We start from the raw sequence: 20,200 nt of genomic DNA, 5'->3' as shown, positions 1-20,200 counted from the left end.
GTTTGGTCTACCATTGTTTCTAGTGTTCTCTCTGTGTGGAGCCACCTGATTTGAGATCCTGCCTACCCATGGCTGCTTCTCTCTTCGATATGGGACACATTCCTCATGTTTAATCTGAGATTTGACTCTCTACAGGGCCAGATTGGGCACTTTGTACCCTGAGACACATCAGAGAAGATGTGAAGTTGCACCACCCCATGGGTGGGAATTTGTCTCAGGAAGCATATTTCCCCCTGGTCACATGGAGCCTGACCCAAAGCCCACTGGAGTCAATTAAAAGGCCCTGACATCAATGGGCTTTTTATCAAGCCCATGGGAAGCACGCATACCACATCATGCCTTAGGATGGTGCAACATAGCCTCCCTGTGTCCGACTAATTCTACTGGCCAGTGCAGGGGAAGAAGGGGTCCCTCCCTGCTTCCCCTTTGATGCTTTGGGGATAGTTTGTGCTCCAGGGTGGTTGGAAGGAGCAGTCCCTGCACATCCCAGAGAACAGGGCCTGAAATTGTGTTACAGGGGTGCTGTATATCTGAATACATGTAAAGAGTTAGGCTCTGATCTACAAAGGCACATAGGTTCCGAACTTCTGTTGAAATCAGTGGAAGTTAGGAGCCTAAATATCTTTGTGGATCTGAGCCTTAGTAAATAATGTGTCAGTAGATGGTGCTCATCAGCTCTTAACATCTGTCCCGAGGAGAGGAGGGAGTCGCTTAGAGAAGGGGAAGCTCCTTAAGCTCCCGCTTGTTCATGGCACCCACAAAAGAATCAGAGACCATTCAGCCCATAGTATTTCCCATTACACCCTATCATGAACTTTTATCTTCTAGCAGATATTTGTTCATCTTAGGTGAGATGGAGAAACAGAATTAAACCAAGGAAAACTGAGAGCTCAGCTATGTGTTTTGGTGTCACAGGAACCCAGAAAGTCAGAGATATTTCAAAGTGCAGCCTGGCTACAAAAAGTTATCCCTTGCACAATATATTGCTCTTCTCTCTTCTTGTGACATTAATCTATGCTGTCACCATGGCAACCAGCTGAATTCAGGTGCCTGTATCCCAAATAGCCCTTCTCACAGTATTGTACCAGATATGGTAGTTTGTACCTGTGTGATTGGGATGTGCTGTGATGTGATGGTAATCACTGACCCGCCTCATTAATTGCATGGTAATAATTAACTCTTTGCTAGCAATGTCTCACCTGAAGCTCTCTAGGTGCTTAACAAAGACAGGCAAGTATCGTCCAAACTCGGGGAGAGAAAAATAAAAGCAACTTGCCCAAGGTCACACAACAGGTCAGTGGCACCACTGGAGCAGAACCTCTGTCCCCTGACTCGCAGTCCAGTGCCCTAACTCACTGGATCACACTGCTTACACCAGTGCTTGGAGCTCTTTTACCTGCTGGACACCTGACAACTGGACTTTACAATCACATCCCTCCACTTCTCTATACTGCACTTACCATTTAAGCTCTGACCTCTGTCCTATACATACCAAGTACTCAAGGGTCCTTTCTTGTGGTTCCACTGCCAGATTCCTGAACGCGCCTCCCTTCCCCCATCCATACATTAATAGCCGCTTCCCAGAGAACATAGGTAAGGGATCTGTATCTTAGGTCTTGTCTACACTTAAAATGCTGCTGTGGTGCAGCTGCACTGCTGTAGTGCTTCCATGGTGATGGGAGGGATTCTCCTGTCGGAGTAGGGCCATGTCTACACTACAAAATGATGTTGGCCTAACTTACATCAGCACACAGGCACCTCAGTTATTAAATTGCTTGTGTGTGCGCACACTTGGCTCTTTGGGCTGTCTTCACCAGAAGCGCATGTATCGATTGTATTGTCAGTGTGGGGCATTGTGGGACAGCTCCTGAAAGCCAGTAACAGTTGACGTAAGCAACGCATTGTCTACATTGACACTGCATCAACCTAATTGCATCGACTGTGACTCTACACCGCTCGGGGAGGTGGTGTTACTAAAAGGGCATAGAGCGGTACTTATGTCAGCAGGAGTCAAATTGAAGTGAAGACACTTCCCCAGCTAGGTCGATGCAAGGCAGTTTACATTAACCTAACCATGTAGCATAGACCAGGCCTAGGTAATCCACCTTCCCAAAGGGCAGTAGATAAGTCGAATGAAGTATTCTTCCATCGACCTACAGCAGGTCTAGGTTGTATAGCTGCGTCTCTCAGGGGTGTGGATTTTTCACATCCCTGAGAGAGAGAGCCATACTAAAGTAAATTCCTAGTGTAGACCAGGACTTAATGTCAGATCACATTCTTCTATCAAGCAAAGCAGATGTAGCCAGATTTTACTTCCTATTAAAGCACTTAAGTGACTTCAGAGCTTAAATCCTATTTTCAAAAGTCACTAAGGTATTTAGGGACCTGAGTCCCATTGAAAGTAAAGTGCTAACCTAACGCCTAAGTGCTACAGCTGATCAGAAATTTGCCAGTGGAACATTTTCCCATCAGAACTATTCATGTCTGTTCTGCCAAATCTTCTGACAAAAATAAGGCAGGTTTCTGCCTGGTTTCTTGCCCACTTGTTCGCATTGAGGGCTGCCACAGAGCAGTGACCCCAAGAAACCCATCGTGGGCTGCGGTTGTCGGGGCTTCCAGGCTCCCTGCTTTTTGGTAGGCCGCTAGGTGGGCAGCTGAAGTGTGGGGAGTCTCAGCGATTTCATTTTTAAAAAGTCAAAATAAAAATTCTTGACTCCCCCCGTTCCTCAGGAAATTACAAAAGTCTGAGCTTTCATTCTGATGCAGAACAATTCATTTTCATTTCAGAATTTCCCGCCAAATGGAAATTCTGAGTTCTGACCAGCCCTACTAAGTACTTAAGTTCTGCATTCATAGAAAATCAGAACTAGTTTGTGCATGATTTGATTAAAAAAAAGGGGCTAAAATCCAAAATGAATGTTATTTGTAATAATAATGTAGCCAGTTCTGTTTACAAAGGGCCCAAGCAGCTTTAGTCATTCAAGATGCAATGGCACTTCACACAAAAGTGAGGGCAGGTCATCTTCACTAGAAAATTAAATTGAGTTAAAACGCAATTTTGAGGCATCATGTTTAAGAACCCGGTGCTAAACATGACTTTTCAATCAGTGTAGACAGGGACAAGTTGATTTTAACATCATGTCACCTACTCATAAGGTTCACTCTCTGGTTCCAACAGGGTTTATTCATGAGCAGCTGACATGTTATATACATGATTGTCCCCTTCATGCTAGATTACACTTCTCATCTGAAGATCTCAAAGCACTAGGATGGGTTCTAACATGACCTAATTTCCTAGTGAGGACAAGCCTTAAGAGTATTGCAACCTCTGTGTCCTGGCCGATTCCCAACTGTTTATATTTTTGCCAACCCCAAGCATTAAAAAATGAAGAATCAGGCTAAAATCATAAGATTGGCTTCCAAATAATAAGATTTAAAACAATAACAAGTTTCAGATTCTTTTAATTAGCTTGTCTGTTTTTTTGAGCCTTTTCGGGTCACATGTTCAAGCTTTCCTCTGCAATTAAGAGGACTAGAAACTTGAAAGAAAAGAAAAGAAAAGAAAAGAAAAGAAAAAGAAAGGTTCTCATGTAATCACATGACTCCAGGAGTTGAGGCTTTAAGAAAAACACAAGGGTTGTAATCAAATCATGAGTTGGCTGACTCTGTCTATAGCCGTCATCTCCAGTAATGTGGCATGCACCACAATATAAACACAACAACTAATCTAAAATGGGAGTCAACACCTCAGAAAAATCAGATGCTGCAATAAAAGAGAGAAATACCCAAAAGGAAAGAAGTTGTGAACAAAGTAGGCCACAGTAACTAAAAATGTATTGATCCAAATAGAATGACATCATACCAACCTTTGAAGACAGCCACAAAAGGACTCTGGGGATTATATTTAGGATGATGTTGGTTCAGAAGAACCCTCTCTTTCCCTGGCTCAGCCCTGAAGGAATCTCAAGAGGGAGCACAAGGCCAAGTACCAACTTTGTCAGCCTCAGACAGGTGCTCAAGAAACTCAATCAGTCCACCTAAAAGAGTTCCCTCATAGTTTCAATTACATGAGTTATTCTTCACTTCCCAGCCTAAGCTGTTGTGTAGGTAGGGTTTCTGTTTCCTGTTAAACTATAGTGTTTAGTCCAGAGGTTGCTGAATTTCGGTGATGGGTGAAGTAACACACACACACACACACACACACACTGAAAAGCAGTCTGGGATCCTTCAAGACAAAAGCAGCTCTATAATAGTATGCCATTATCTTAATCATTTTCAACGTAACGATTTTCACATTCCCATTTGCAATGCTATTTTTGAATAGCATCACTGGCCTAAAGAACAGTCCATCCATGATGCTGTCAATCTGGAACTTTTTATGAGCATGACATTCACTTACAGGGCTTTTATTCTTCCCCATTGCTGAGCTTTTCTTTCAATTTTGTCTCCATTTTCCCCTCTGAGCTTAGAAATAGTCAAAACTCATTACAGAGAATATAATATCATAGACATTAGAAATGGAAAGGACCTATTAGATCACCAGTCCAGCTTCCTGCCAATTAAAGACTGTTCTCTAGAGTACATTTTCTAATGCTTTGTCCAGTCTAGTTTTAAAAAGGTCCAAGTAGCTGGGCTTCCACTGCTTCCCTTGGGAGACTATTCCACAGCCTAATACATCTCACTGCCAGCAAATTCTTCCAGCTATTCAGCCTTTTACTGTCACACCATTAGCTCTAGTTATATCCTGGTACATCACACTAAACATTTCTCTCCACTTGGTGTTTACACCCTTCAAATATTTGCGCACGTTCATATCCCCCCACACCCCTTGGTCAGTGCTTAGCAAAGCTGTTCCTAGCTGTTATTTTGAACTGATCCGTCAAGCCCTTCTACCCCATGATTATATTTGCTGTTCTTCTCTAATGTCCTTCCAACTTGTCAATAACTTTCTGGTATTGTGGCCTAGCACTGATAGCAGGGGTTAGTGTGGGATTTATATCTGACAGGGGTAGTGCTGACAACATTGAAACAGGGGATACCTAGCTAAGTGTGAGAAGGGGTGGGTCCCCACCTAGTGGCTAGAGTGTGTGGCAGCACCCAGGGGTGACTCTATGTTTTTTGCCGCCCCAAGCACGGCAGTCAGGCGGCCTTCAGAGGCATACCTGCGGGCGGTCTGTGGTCACGCAGATTCGGCCACGTTTCTGCGGGTGATCTGCTGGTCCCGCGGCTTTGGCATACCCGCCGCCGAATTGCCGCCGAAACCACGGGACCAGCAGACCTCCCGCAGGCATGCCGCCGAAGGCTGCCTGACTGCCGTCCTCACAGCAACTGGCAGGCCGCCCCCCGTGGCTTGCTGCCCCAGGCACGCGCTTGCTGCGCTGGTGCCTGGAGCCGCTCCTGGCAGTACCCCTGACTAGCAATAGGGGTAGGGGGAATCCAGGCCCTCTCACTTCACTGGGTTCCGACGAAGAAGCCTTCTTAGGCACCGTAAGGAAGGCATCTGCTGTCTGTGGTCCAGCTATCGCCCTCCATGGGTCTCTTCCTACTGCTCTGTCCCTCCTTGGGGCAACATCGTGCCTTGCAGTTGGTCCCTGGCAACCTTTGCACCCTGGGGAGTCCCAGCTTTGTGCCGCAGTCCTCCTGCGGATACTCTCCTGGCATAACCCTTCCGTAGCAGCGAGTTCAAGTTTGTCTTTCTCCGCCTGCCACCCTGCTGTGCTAAAAGGCTCCCTGTTAAACCCCCTCTCCAACTGGGGCACACCCAGCAGGCAGGCTGGGGTGGGGCTTCCCATGCTCAGAGTTGTTGCTGCACCCTTCGCTCTCCAGTAATGTAACTTCATTCACTGGTTTTTAAATGGTCTCGCCAGCCAATCAAAGAGGATGTTTCTTCCAAGCATCCCTGTGAATCTTAGTTCTTGGGGCACCACAAGGAAGAGCCTCGATTAATTATTCTCTCCTACCAACTTACACAGCGGCACTGTACCTCGCCCTACAGCATAGGGAGAATGATCCATGTGAATAGAACCACAAGAACTCTCTGCACAATCATGTTCCAAGCTACACTCCTGGAGTTGCAAGAGTTATTGTTAAGCATTTTATTTCACTGCTTATAGTAGTTCCAAGGCTCCTAACGGGTCCTGGTTTGGAGCAGTAAATCTGCTGAAAGGCTGAGCATATTAAAGCCCCAGGCAGCAGTTGCTTGGCTCCTGATGTAGGTTTTGTTCATGCACCACAGGCGGAGGTCCTTGCAGAAAGCACATCCATGGAGGAATAAAGATCTGTAAATATGCTGCCAACTGGCCCTTTTGTCCTCACTCGGCATGTGCTTCTAGAGGAGGAGGGGGTTAAAGTCCTTGCAGAATCCCCCCCACCCCCATCTATCTGCTCCCCAACCCCAAACTCTCAGACTCTTCTATATTTCTGGTTTGATCTGAGGAGTTCCGGAGGGGAAAACATGCAGCATGATTTATTTAGTGTCACTGCAATGCAGGGAAGTGGAATAGTGACAAAGAGCCCAATGCTGCAAGGTGGCGAATGTATTCTGTGAGGTGGAGTGCACACTCTGCTCCCATTGGTCAGGACATCCAGCAGCTTGCAGGAGCCATCCCAAAGAAAGGGAGTCAATTCTAGCAGTTAGATCAAGAAACGGGGAATTAGGGTCCCTGGATTTAAGACTTGCTGTTTGGCATTGGGCAAATCACTTTGCCTCTCTGTTCCTCAGTTTACCCCTCTGTTAAAAGAGTATAATAGTTACTTACCTCTCACTGGTCTTGTAAGGCTTAATTCTCAGTGAGGTGCTTTGAGATCCTTAGATGAGAGGTGATATCAAAGTGCAAGAAAGATCTCACATTTGCACAGTTAGGTCAATGATTCTGTATAGTTTATTTTGAAATGTGGCCAGTTAAAGAAGAAAAGAAGTCAGAAAAAATTATTACCAGGAAGATAGAAATATTGTAAGAAAGAAAAACTCTTCAGTGAAATAAGGTCACCCTATATTGCAATCTCAATTTTTTTTTTTTTTGGGAGGGACCAGTTTGACTTGTTGGTGTGAGATGTGGTAACCTCACAGGTTTGCCCTCTGTTAAAGATCAAAGTCATTTTCTAAAGAGGTTGGGGGAGGGGGGTTAAACCTAAATTAGGAAGTTTGAACGATAAGAGTTTTTTGGAAAAAGTTGGGTTCTTTTGTATGTCACCTTTACTCCCAGGAGGAGAGAAAAGACCCTGATTGTTATCAGCAGGTATTCCAAAGTATTCTAAAAACAGATTCCTGAAAGTCTTTCACTTTCAGGCTGAAAGGAAAAAGCTCTTGAGTGGGAAAGGGAGGTTCGCTGGCTAGAATTCGATAGCTCTTTGAAAGGGGAAGAATGTTCACAGGTCTCAGACAGCAGGAAGCATCATAAAGTATTGAATTTCTCTCTCAAAAAAAGATGATTCTCCTTGTATCAGAGCAAAGCTGCAAAAGAGAATAGTCTCTAATCATATTTAGTACAGGAAACAATGTCTTTGCTTTTGCATCCATGCCACATAAGTAAGGTTCGCATCCCTGTTTTGATCTATAGACATATATTTTGAAAGAGATCACTGGAGTTAGACAGATATGTAAGTGTGCAGCACTAACATAGGGGCACAATCCCGCAAGGCGCTAAACACCTCCTGAGAGATGCTGAGCACCTCTCCACAGTGAGAAATTGCGGATCAGACCCATCCTGACCAGATCATATAGAAAATCATGGCCTTCCTAACTGAACTCCATTTTTCAGCATTCAGTATGTGGGGATGAATGAAAGAGGATGCAGGACACACAGCACACCAGCCCTGAAGATTGCAAACACACATTGATATGTATAGAGCTGCTGATGTGCAATGAACTTTTTCAAGAAAAATAGTTTTGTGTTAAATTGTTGTAAGTGGGCAGCAGCGACAGGTGCTGGACTGTATGCTCAGATTCTCACACAGGCTCCCTCGTTATAGTGCTCCCTGGCTTGGCTTTCAATCACTTTACACTCATTCATTTAACAACACTCATTACAATCACCTTCTCTTTTCTTTTTTAACGCTCAGAATTCTTGCTCCCCACAGGAGGGCCTTGTAATGAGGGTGGAATATATTCTTAATTCGTTATTCAGGGGGCTGTTAGAAGTTCTCAGCCCGACCAATTCCTGTTGCGAACACGTGTCAAACTGCTGAACTCCCTGAAGTGGCATCAGGGTACAGAGGCAGATCCTCAACTGAGCTAAACCGGCATCGACCATGGCAGCTTTTCCAATTTATGCCAGTCCAGGATCGGGTCCAGAGAAGATAGTTAAGGTTTCGGATATGAGCAAACCTATTGATCGCAGAGAAATGCACTTACATTATCAAGGGGGTGTATTCAGTTCCTACAGCTGGATCATCCTACATATAACTCTAAATTATTCTCACTTTCGCTGCTGTCCCTTGAGAAAGAGTTTGGCGCAGGAACAAGTAAACACCTTTATTAATAAATAATGATAATTAAAAATGAAAAATCCTGGACACGCAAACTAATTATTTGTCATGTGCCTGCTCAAAGCCATGCAGTGTAATTCACTCTGTATACAATACAACAGTCAGATATGGAACAGTGGGAGGCAGCATCGTCTAGTTAGTACTGCCCAGGGCTGGAAATCAGGAGTCATGAGTTCTTATCCCATCTCTACTATTCACTCACTGTGGGACCCTTGGCATAACATAGGAGCTGACCTATCAGCTCAGGCTAATGGTCCATTTAGGCCAGTATCCTGTCTCTAACAGTGGTCAATACCAAGTGCTTCAGAGGAGGGGGCGAAAAAACGGAGGTAGGCAGTTATAGCTTCTTTCCAACCACCCTCAATTTGGGTTTGGCGTATATCTTGAAGCAAGAGGTTATACTTCCAGAACTCCTTACTATTGTAACTGAAGTCACTTAATCTCTCTGAGCCTCAGTCAGGGGCGGCTCTATGTTTTTTGCCGCCCCAAGCACGGCAGTCAGGCGGCCTTCGGCGGCATGCCTGCGGGCGGTCTGTGGTCATGCGGATTCGGCGGCGTTTCTGCGGGTGATCTGCCGGTCCTGCGGCTTCTTGGCGTACCCGCTGCCAAATTGCTGCCAAAACCGCAGGACCGGCGGACCTCCCGCAGGCACGCCGCCGAAGGCCACCTGACTGCCGCCCTCACAGCGACCGGCAGGTCTCCCCCCACGGCTTGCCACCCCAGGCACGCGCTTGCTGCGCTGGTGTCTGGAGCCACCGCTGGCCTCAGTATTGTAATCTGTAAAATGGTGATAATGATACTGACTTGCAGCTGTAAAGTGCTTTGTGATTTTGGATGAAATTACTATGTAGGTGCCAAATTATTATATGCAGCTTGCCAATGTGACGGGTTGGATCACAGAGACCCCCTTGGGACTGCCAACTGATGTGCCAAGACACCCTCTGAGCCCATTTTCCCTGGCAGCTTGGGACTTCAGAACCCTGTCTGGTTGTGCCAGATACGCTAGCCTGCTACAAACACAGACCCAGGTCTGAACTACGTCTCACAAACTGCAGGCTTAACTGAAAACAGCTTAAGAAATGCTCCTGTCTCCAACACTCAGGTATCCAGCTCCCAATGGGGTCCAAACCCCAAATAAATCCATTTAACCCTGTATAAAGCTTTCACAGGGTAAACTCATAAATTGTTCGCCCTCTATAACACTGATAGAGAGATATGCACAGCTGTTTGCCCCCCCCCCCAGGTATTAATACATACTCTGGGTTAATTAATAAGTAAAAAATGATTTTATTAAATACAAAAAGTAGGATTTAAGTGGTTTCAAGTGATAACAGACAGAACAAGGTGAATTACCAAGCAAAATAAAATAAAACATGAAAGTCTAAACCTAATACAGTAAGAAAGTGATTACAGATGAAATCTCACTCTCAGAGATGTTCCAACAGGTTTCTTTTACAGACTAGCCTCCTTCTAGTCTGGATCCAGCAATCACTCACACCACTGTGGTTACTGTCCATTGTTCCAGTTTCTTTCAGGTATCCTTTGGGGGTGGAGAGGCTATCTCTCGACCCAGCTGAAGACAAAATGGAGAGGTCTCCCAGGACTTTATATAGACTTTCTCTTGTGGGTGGAGACCCCTCCCTCCCTGTGTAGAATCCCAGCTACAAGATGGAGTTTTGGAGTCACATGAACAACTCACATGTCCATGCATGACTCAGAACTTTTACAGGTGGCAGCCATTGCTCACATGCTACCTTGAACGTTCCCAGGTAGCCTTCTTATGTGGATTGGAGTCTTCCAAGGTTCCATTGTCCATTAAGTGTTTCTTGATTGGGCACTTAACTTGCAAATTCCTTTCTCAAGAAGCTGATCAAATGCCTTACTAAGGCTACTTAAAATCAAACAAGTACACAACCAATATTCATAACTTCGAATACAAAAATGATACATGCATACAAATAGAATGAATATATTCAGTGGATCCTAACCTTTACAGAGATGTGTTACATGGCATATGTAGCATAAAACATATTCCAGTTATGTCATATATATATATTCATAAGCATATTTCCATAAAGCATTATGGGGTGCAACGTCACAGCCAACATCTACATACAGTACATAATGACACAGAGAGTTATTGCTTGGGCTGGATTACATTGTGGCAGACATGGAAATCAAGCTGAGTCACTGAAAAGAAAAGAGAACAATCTACTGTCCAGCTAACCAGCTCCTGCTCTGGATTACTGCAGTACTGGCCATCAAATTAACATTCACCGAAAAGGGTAGAAAGAGAATTCCCTGAACTGCATGTTAATCACCTCCAGCCACCGGGTGACCACAAAGAGAAAAATCCCTGGCAGTACTACGGTGAGAATACAGGCCTGCTTTGCACAGAAAGCAAACCCATTTTATATACAGCACTTTCTCTTAGCAAAAACACACAGCAGGCGAAATATACACAACACCCTGAGCTTTAAAAAAATGCAGCTGTTTAAGTGTTTTATATTTCCCCTCCAGATTGGTAACAATTTACAGGGAGATGATTTAGTGACATAAACAAGCAGGTCTGAAATACTTTGGGCTAAATCTTTAACAACACCCAGTTTACACTCTCTCACTGAATTTCGGGGGAACATTTGCATGTATGAAGTTACTCAAGTGTCTAAATGAAGTGGTTACAGGATAGCAGCCCATTTGTTTGGGGAAGGACAATAAAAGGTATCCCAATATTAACTGATTAACTGATGCTGCTTTTCTGCTGCATTGTTTATTTTGTTTCCTCATTCTCCTACCCAATCCACATAATTTGTTTCTTTAGTCCACTTGCTGTGTCCTGTCTGACACTATCTATACTGACACTATGATTTTTTTTTTAACTGATACAGAAGCCCTAGTGAAGACACAGTTATACTGGCATGACAGTGATTTATATTTGTATATTTATTCATCTTCCCATATTGCATCCACACTCGGGGGGTTGTACCACCTTAACTATACCAGTCTAGTTAAAACACTATGCCTTTTAAGTATAGACAAGCCCCTAGACTGTGAGCGCTCTGTGGCAGGGACTGTCTATGTTGCTAATTGTGTGTACTGTGCCTAGCATCAGGGGGCCCTACTATATATCAATACTAACTCTGGATAGAAATACATTCTAACATAGCCACTTCTGAACAGTGTTGTCCCTGTTTCATTCTGCAGAACTTGTTAAAGAAAATGCCTTGAAGGGTTAACACGGTCTAGAGAGGAGACTACTGAGAAAATGATGACTTGAGTTAAATATTAAACAAAACGAAGCCATTTGTTCCTAGACTAGAGTATATGACACACAGTTTCTGATCTCGTCCGCTTCCCAGTAAAAAAGAAAATCAATTCTAGTAACAATCAATACAACTACACAGAGTAGCAAGCAGATATAACTATGCTGAAAATAAGTACAGCCCCCAATCTGTTAAGGTGACTGAGGAAATCTGCTCTTTCCAATTGGGAGGTAAATGACCAAACCAGATTAATGAACTGTTGATTGCAGGTTGTCTGAACAAGGCTGTTTTCAGATTAGTACTACTGTTTTATCATTATTGGTAGTGTTAGTTTATGGGAGAGGTCAGTGAAGTCTCAAGTGATTGCATGGCAATTTGCTGTTCAGACAATTCACAATAGTTTTCCATTGTAACATCTTTACAACGAGCAAAAAAACCAGACCAACCAAACTGCACTGTAAATTTGCTATCAGCATGCTGGGAAGACACAACTCTGGGTGTTAAAACAAAATCTCTATAGTCTCTTTAATCTCTAGAGTCAGGCATCCATGGTAATCATTCTGAAAAACAATGGGAACTGCAGTATACTATCTCTGAAACATTAAAATGGTACATATTGTTAAACCAAAAATAAAATCCCCAACCAATCCTACATCCTAAACTTTTGATGCCACATGTTACAAGGCAACTTTGTTTTTTAAACAGTTACTGATCTAAAATCTAATGTCAGACAAAAATAAAGTACCAACAGGTGATCACAATGAAATGAATGGCCTGGTATATGCCACTTACCCTGCTGAATAAGTGCTATGCACCTGCCAAGTATTATTCTTAACCTAATGCTGCTCCTCTTGAATTTTTTTGCTTGGCATTATTTAACTTGGGCATTTAGGAGATCACACTCCCTACTTTGTTTGAGGTCCACCAGTTCAGTGATGACTGCTGTTATGATGTAGCTCACATCAACCTGGACCTACATGCTTTATCAGAAGAGCAAAATGAGAGGCACAGATGCAGCCATTTTTTTGGCAGAGTCAGACGGGGTTTTTCCTGTGGAGTCCTCTTTGGTAGGTTTTCTATAGTACATGCATGCTATAGAAGACCAGACTCTGAGGTTCTATTAGAATAATTTCTCTTTGAACAGTAAAGTATATCTTGCACTATAATAATTTATTACATACAATTGCCAAATGCTATTCTGATGGCATCTGAGAGTCATGCTGCCTAAAACTAGTTACTGGTTGATCTCTTTTGTTGATATGATTCTAAGAACAGAGCAGAAGTACTGCTGCCTACTATGAACTTATTTGTATAAAATCAGGGACGGGAGACACAAAAATAAGGAAAGGGCAAGATTTCCAAAAGGTAGAAGTCTAAACATTTTACCCTATTGCTTCTGATCTGAGGTCTGCTTCTATGAGAATGGAAAGTGCCACAGTCACCGGCAACAGCGTGTCCTTGCCTAAAAAGTTTTCCAGCTAACATCTATACCAGAGTGTGTATGAAGAAGGCCTATTTAATCTAAATCTATCTAAGCTTTTATACCCTGCTGTCAGATAACCATGGCATCTGATAGCCTTACACAAGTCTCAAAATCTTTCACATGGATCTAATCTAGTTCTCTCCTGAAGACATCTGAGTTCTTTTCCTGCAAGACATGCAACCCCCTTTCCATCGCCTTCTTTCTTTTTTGTTGTGAAAGAACTAAGCTAAAAAAGTCAGTTTTGCATTTTGGTCTGAAAGCAACATGATCTAGTCATGCTTACCTCCACCAAAAGAAGTGTCCATAGTCTTGGGCAGCTTCAGAGAAAGCTCTGTCCTTTCTCACTTTCCATATGAACCCCGAAGGTTGACAGTTTCAGAGATCCTGTAGAATGTGGCTGTCAAGAGAGACTGTGGTCTCAGAGAAATGCAGACTCAGGTACCTTGGGCCAACGCCATGGAGAGCCTCACAGAGAACAAATGAGACCTTGAATATGGCCTATACATGGTTAACATAGAGGGTGGATATATTCTTGGTAACTGGTACTGCTGAAGAGTTCGGATGCTGCAGACTGCACCACGGTTGACTTGCTCACTCCCAAGTATAATGAGAGGCAATAATGCAGCCTAGAGGTCATGAAGGCATGGATCACTGTAGCCAAGTCATCCTTCAGCAAAGCAGGGTAAAGCTTTCTAGCCAGTCACAGATGGAAGAAGTCATTTTTAGAAGCTATACAACATGGAATGAGGTTCTTAGTGTGACGTTGTGCAGTCTATATGGTTTTATAAAAACATAATAAGAAGTGAATATAATGTAACTGGAATAGTTTTATAAAAATATGATAATAAGTGAATATAATGTAACTGGAATATGCTTCATGCAAAAGGTCTCTTGTAAGGGATCATTACAAAGCTTATAATCTACTGAGTGTGATCATCCTATTTGTATAAACGTACCACTCTTGTACCTAAAACTAGAAATATGAAATATAACTCTGAGGGCCTATTGTAATTATGCAAAGTGTGGGCCATTAATAGTGGTTTGGAATCTTGATGACTCCCATTAACAAGGACCATTGTCTGCAGATGGCTGTGTTTTACCTGTGAGTCTTCCTGTATATGTGTGTGCTGGCAAGTGGGTAATGAAGTCTTGCAGTGACATGTGATCATGTCACCTGACCTGGAATCCATCTTTAACCTGGTGCTTTTCCAGTGTGGGGGGTGGAAACCCAGAGGGACAAAGGGTTCCCGCCTTATGCAAAAGATATTTAAAGGAGTGGAAGAGAACAGAGGGAGAGAGGAGCCATCATGAAGAATCCCCTAGCTATCACCTGAGCTGGAACAAGAGCTGTACCAGGGGAAAGAATTGTGCCCAGGCCTGGAAGGTGTCCAGTCTGAGAAAAAGCTTACTGAAGCATCTCTGAGGGTGAGATTATCTGTATTCAGTTTGATTAGACATAGATTTGCGCATTTTATTTTATTTTGTTTGGTGACTTACTTTGTTCTGTCTGTTACTACTTGGAACCACTTAAATCCTACTTTCTGTATTTAATAAAATCACTTTCTACTTAGTAATTAACTCAGAGTATGTATTAATACCTGGGGGAGCAAACAACTGTGCATATCTCTCTATCAGTGTTATAGAGGGCGAACAATTTAGGAGTTTATCCTGTATAAGCTTTATACAGGGTAAAACGGATTTATCTGGGTTTAGACCCCATTGGGAGTTGGGCATCTGAGTGCTAAAGACAAGCACACTCCTGTGAGCTGTTTTCAGGTAAACCTGCAGCTTTGGGGCAAGTAATTCAGACCCTGAGTCTGTGTTGGAGCAGACGGGAGTGTCTGGCTCAGCAAGACAGGGTGCTGGAGTCCTGAGCTGGCAGGGAAAACAAGAATAGAAGTAGTCTTGGTACATTAGGTGGCAGCTCCCAAGGGGGTTTCTGTGATCCAACCCGTCACACTTAGCATTAAGAACTTTGTCTTCCCATTGGAAGGTTCTCTGAGTTTCTCTCGTCCCTCATGAAATATTACTGCAGTATTTTACAGTAAGTGTCCAAAACACTGCAGCTTTTACAAGATACTCTTTTATTAAGGAACAAAATTCAAGACAGTGGTATCAGACATTTTTTAAATGAAGAAACCAGACCAATAGTGAAGTGAAAACTGCTTGTTACTGGCTGTGGCACTCTGTAAAAGCATTTTCAAGACCACACCTATCTTCCCACCCTTTTTCCACCAAGAGGTTAGATGCTCTAAGGACTCTCTCTTCCCCCCACTCCCCTGCTGCTAAGTACAGACAGTTTGCAATCTGGATCATGCCAAGTACCATATATGTTAATGGCTAAGGAGCAGGCTGATTCAATAACATTTGGGTACCCTTTGTTAAGCCAGTCAATTCACGTCTCTGGCGTGAGACCCAAGGTTCACTGTCCAATTTTCTCCCCACTACCTTTCTTAAACTTCTATGCCACACATATTGATGGATCAATCCCATGGGAAAACCAATCTTGCCCTAAGAAATTGTGTGTGGGGGGGGGAAGGGGAGGGAGGAGGCAGAGTAAAGGGGTTTGGAAAGCAGTAGATGGAGGTTTCCCTATTGAATGGTAGAGAGAATCTTGCAATGTGCTCCAGCCAGGGTCATAATAAGAAAGGAGATGTCATCTTTCTCCAAAAGTCTCTAGGTACTACCTCAGTGCTCTCACACAGCAGGAAGCAGCTTGTACTCTCCTCCTCGTGCAACATGATCGCTGAACATCACACCACCCTTTCATCATGTAAGATTTGGGGTCCCCAAGTGGCAGCATTGCCTGAACTTGGCTGTGCCAAGGAATAATCACCGCTCGGGTGCAATTTTTGAAAAAGCCCTTTCACTGTAGTAGTCCCTAATGAGAATTCTAAAAGGGGCAGAGATTAAATATAGGAGGGAATCAAATGAAATGGAAGACAATTAAGGACACCTGCTCTTTAAAAAGATTTTTGTTTAAAGATCACCAAGTAGGTTCTTCTGGTGTGTAAATGGCTCCTACTCTGCCTTGTAGAAAAAAATCTAGCATACTGTCTTTATAATCAAGTTATTTAGATAGTGCAACAATGATTTAGATCAAAACTTGTTTATACAGTGAAGTCTGTTGAATAATGAAACTACAATGAGCTCTCCGTTCATGTCCCATCTGTGCTAGTTGCTGGCTTCTTCTGGTTGAGTACATGTTTACTGCACATTAGTCTCGTGGTGGGGTATAAAGCAATGCTGGATGGTTCTTAGTGTATGGCTTTTACTGCCCCCTTCCCTGGAGAAAGCAACGTTCCTTGCAGAGCCAACAAATTTGTAAGTTACCTGAAAGACCATATTAAATATCTTTACAGGCAAGAACAAGCGCTCGCACTACCGTCTCTGTATCTGAGTGCTTCATCAAGTATTTATCAGACCATTTGAAAATTTCCACAAGCCTCCAGTGTCATTCCACTGCCAAAATTTGCTTATTATAACCTGTCATGAAAGAAGTAAGCATCCAATAAAGTGACTGAACTAGAAAGGGGTTCCATCAAAGACCCGCTTTCTCCCTCCAAGGTCATGTCTTTCAGTAGATGACTTCTATTAGGAAGCACAACATTATGGGAGTTCAAGTACCTGCATATTTCTGCTTTTCAGGGCCTTGTAATAACGAGTACTTCCCTCTTCCACCTCCAAGCGATATCAATCTTCGGCTGATGATGCGGGCGATGGAAATTTTTGCCATAGTACACATGCTAGGAACACTGATTTGAAGCAGACACTTTGCATGTGAAACACATGCAGCTAGAAGTGTCAAGAGGAGATGCTCTCTTTGGCTTGGTCTGAGTACAGCTGGGCCCACACCAGAGGCCACATCCAAACACCCAGCACTCTGGGAAAGTTCTGATTTGCACCCAGAGTCACACTCCACATCTATCCCTTCCTTTAGAATAGGCCAAACCAAAATCCAAGAGCAATCAACTTGGGTCGAGATCCAAACTTTGCAGGTATATTTCATGAAAGTTTTTCTTGACGCAGAATGTGCCCTTTTTATAAGAAGGGGGAGAAAAGAAAGAGTGAACAGTTTTTCTATTTAGCGCTAAAATGTGCCTCTGTTTTGCTTCACTCATGACGTGGACGGAAAACTCTGTCAACACAGAAATAATGCCAAGTGTTTACACTATAATGGAACCCAGGGACCAATTAACAACACAGAAAACCACCAGGCAGAGTATTTCTTAATGTAATAGGAGGGAAATCTTACATTACTGCTCCCCCTTCCCTTTCTTAAAATAAAGGACAAATGCTTTGTCAACAATTTCTCAATGGTAATCTTTATGATCTGAAAGTTCTACCACTGCCCATTTATCAAAAGGCTTCCAAACTCTACGCTTCGCCACAAAATCCCTTTCTTTCTTTACAAAAAAACCATCCACAGTGATTGTGACAGTCAACGCAGGGATTTTAGAATCTACCCTCCACTCCCAGTTCTTGTACCGCCGATTCCTCTATGGCTCGATGAAGGCGGTGCACCTCGAGCTGAGTCAGAGTCCTCTCCAAGTGCCGGTAAGTGATACGATAGCAATGGCTGACCTTCTTTGTCCTGGAAAATAAACAAAAAGAGAGCTAATACACATTCATACACACACACACACACACCACTTCCCCATCCCAGTGTTTTTGTCTTGCCATTTTATTTTATTTTTATTGTTTAAATTATCAATGTAATGCTAAAATACACAATCCAGACAGCCAGGACTGAATGTAATTTAAATCTACACAGAGGATTTAAGTAAAATCCATTTCATAATCTCACTTGTTTCTCTGATGAATCGTCACCTCACTTTTCACCTACTGCCATTCCGCCATGTTGAAAAAGTGTTCTGGAGAAACTAAGGAAGTGTTATTTACTCCTTCTTGTAACACAAGAACTAGGGGTCACCAAATGCAATTAATAGGCAGCAGGTTTAAAACAAACAAAAGGAAGTATTTCTTCACACAACTCACAGTCAACTTATGGAACTCCTTGCCAGAGGATGTTGTGAAGGCCAAGACTATAACAGGGTTAAAAAAAAAAAACTAGATAAATTCATTGAGGATAGGTCCATCAATGGCTATTAGCCAGGATGAGCAGGAATGGTGTCCCCATGATTACCTGTTCTGTTTATTCCCTCTGGGACATCTGGCATTGGCCACTGTTGGAAGACAGGATACTGGGCTAGATGGACATTTGGTCTGACCCAGTATGGCCATTCTTATTGTCCTTATGTACTTGACTGCTGAATAAAATATGTGTCAGCTTGACACAGGCCCTGTGTATCTCACTGTGCTGACATTCCAATGGAAAGTGAAGACAAAAGAACACGACAGTATAAGGATTAACACCGACACCTAGGAAAACAAGGGGTTTCACTCACTATATCTCAGTCTAATGTGTCTTGCAGTTTCAGAAGCAGGAGAACAACTGGCAATCTTACAGTGCTAGCAAGTAACACCGTTAGTCAGGGTGAGATGTTTCACAAATCTCTACTCCATGTTGATTCAGCTCAGTTGTAGCAACCACTAGCAGCTCCAACTAGAAGGGATGCTAGTGTTTTTCCAAACACAAAGAGCAAAACATGTATTTTTCAGTCCAGATTATTATTTTTATTTCAGATCACAGAAAACAAAGAAAGAACAAATGTAAAGTCTCCACATGAGATAGTGGGACAGAGAAAGAAATGTGCCTAGTGAACCCTTACATTCTGTATCTCAAATGAAAAATAAAATGGCAACTGCTTCACAGCTGCTTTTGTGAAGATTCCTTTGTATTTGAAGGTGCAGTACACAGAAAAGAGAATGACATCTCCTTTCATTTATGTAGCTACCTACACCTTAGTAAGCATCAGTAGCGCATATTGTCCTGAGATCATGTAGCACACAACATACTTCCACAGCAGTATACCACGTGTGCTTGGTAGTTGGGCATGTCACCAGCAATCCAGAGAGACCAAACAGCAGTTTACGATTACACTGTTGGAAAGGAATTGCAACAATGGAACTGACAGTATTATTATACATATCACTTAACAGCTTAAATTAAGCTCAAAGATATCAGAAAGTAGAAGAGGAAGGCACTTGAGCTTCCCCCAGTTTCAGAAGTTCTGACAGTTGTGAAGAGGAGAAGGAAAAAGAGGGGAAGGGGGGGGAGGGGCTAAGACAGAAATCAGAAATATACTGTATGACAGAGGTTTTCAAACTGTGGAGAGTGTCCGAGGTTATCGGGAGAGGGGTGTGAGGACCTGACAGGGATGCACTGAAGGGACAGGGTCAGGAGAGGTCTCTGTCCAGCAGGGGAAGTAGATGGGGGTTTCTGCAATCTCACATTTTGCAGCTTCAATAATAACTGTATGCAACGTGTTTTTGAGACCCTTGGCTGAAAGGCTCTTTAAAAATGATGTAATTCTGGCCCTGATCCTGAGGCCTGGAAAATGTATCGCATTAGAAAACGTGTAACCATGTTTTAGCTAATATGATGTGATTACAACTTTGCCCTTAGTGTGGAAAAGGGCAAGTGTTTAGAAGCATAACTGGTCGTAGTTAAGCCTCGGGTTTAAAAAAACCCACCTTATTTTGGATCCCATGTCCTTATGCTTTCCCCTCTCACCACTCAAGCTCCTCTCCCAATGCAGATGAGCAGTTCTTTCATGACACAGAGACATGAAATAGGTCAGTAAATGACGTAACGAGCTTTTTGTGGGTGTTACAGAAGAAGTGCGTCTTCAGGAGGAATTGAAATGAGGAGACGATAGTGGCCGTGCAGAGCAGCTCAGGCATGGTGCTTTGTTAGCTAGAACTGAAGGTGGGAATTAGGGTGGGAGAAATAGGAGAGGGGCTGAATTGTAGAGGAATCACAGTTAGTGTGGTTGATTTAAAAAACATTAAGATCAAACAACGATTCAAACAAAGAAGTAACTATAGGGTTACCATACGTCCG

At 43.1% G+C, this 20,200-nt stretch overlaps 1 protein-coding gene across 1 annotated transcript in view; it reads right to left on the bottom strand.

The window, feature by feature from the left end:
- Window positions 1-15,245: 15,245 nt before the first annotated feature.
- Window positions 15,246-20,200, bottom strand: part of LOC112118941 (phenylalanine--tRNA ligase, mitochondrial) — a 377,335-nt gene continuing 372,380 nt past the window's right edge. Inside the window, exon 8 of the mRNA XM_026658826.1 lies at window positions 15,246-17,827. Coding sequence (XP_026514611.1) covers window positions 17,689-17,827 — 139 coding nt within the window. The 3' untranslated portion in view covers window positions 15,246-17,688. The remainder of the gene's footprint in view (window positions 17,828-20,200) is intronic.

Source organism: Terrapene carolina, unplaced genomic scaffold (assembly GCF_002925995.2).
Source record: "Terrapene carolina triunguis isolate 2854851 unplaced genomic scaffold, T_m_triunguis-2.0 Scaffold55, whole genome shotgun sequence".
NCBI lineage: Eukaryota > Metazoa > Chordata > Testudines > Emydidae > Terrapene > Terrapene triunguis.
Note: the sequence above shows the minus strand (reverse complement) of the source record. Positions and strands in the feature narration are given on the sequence as shown.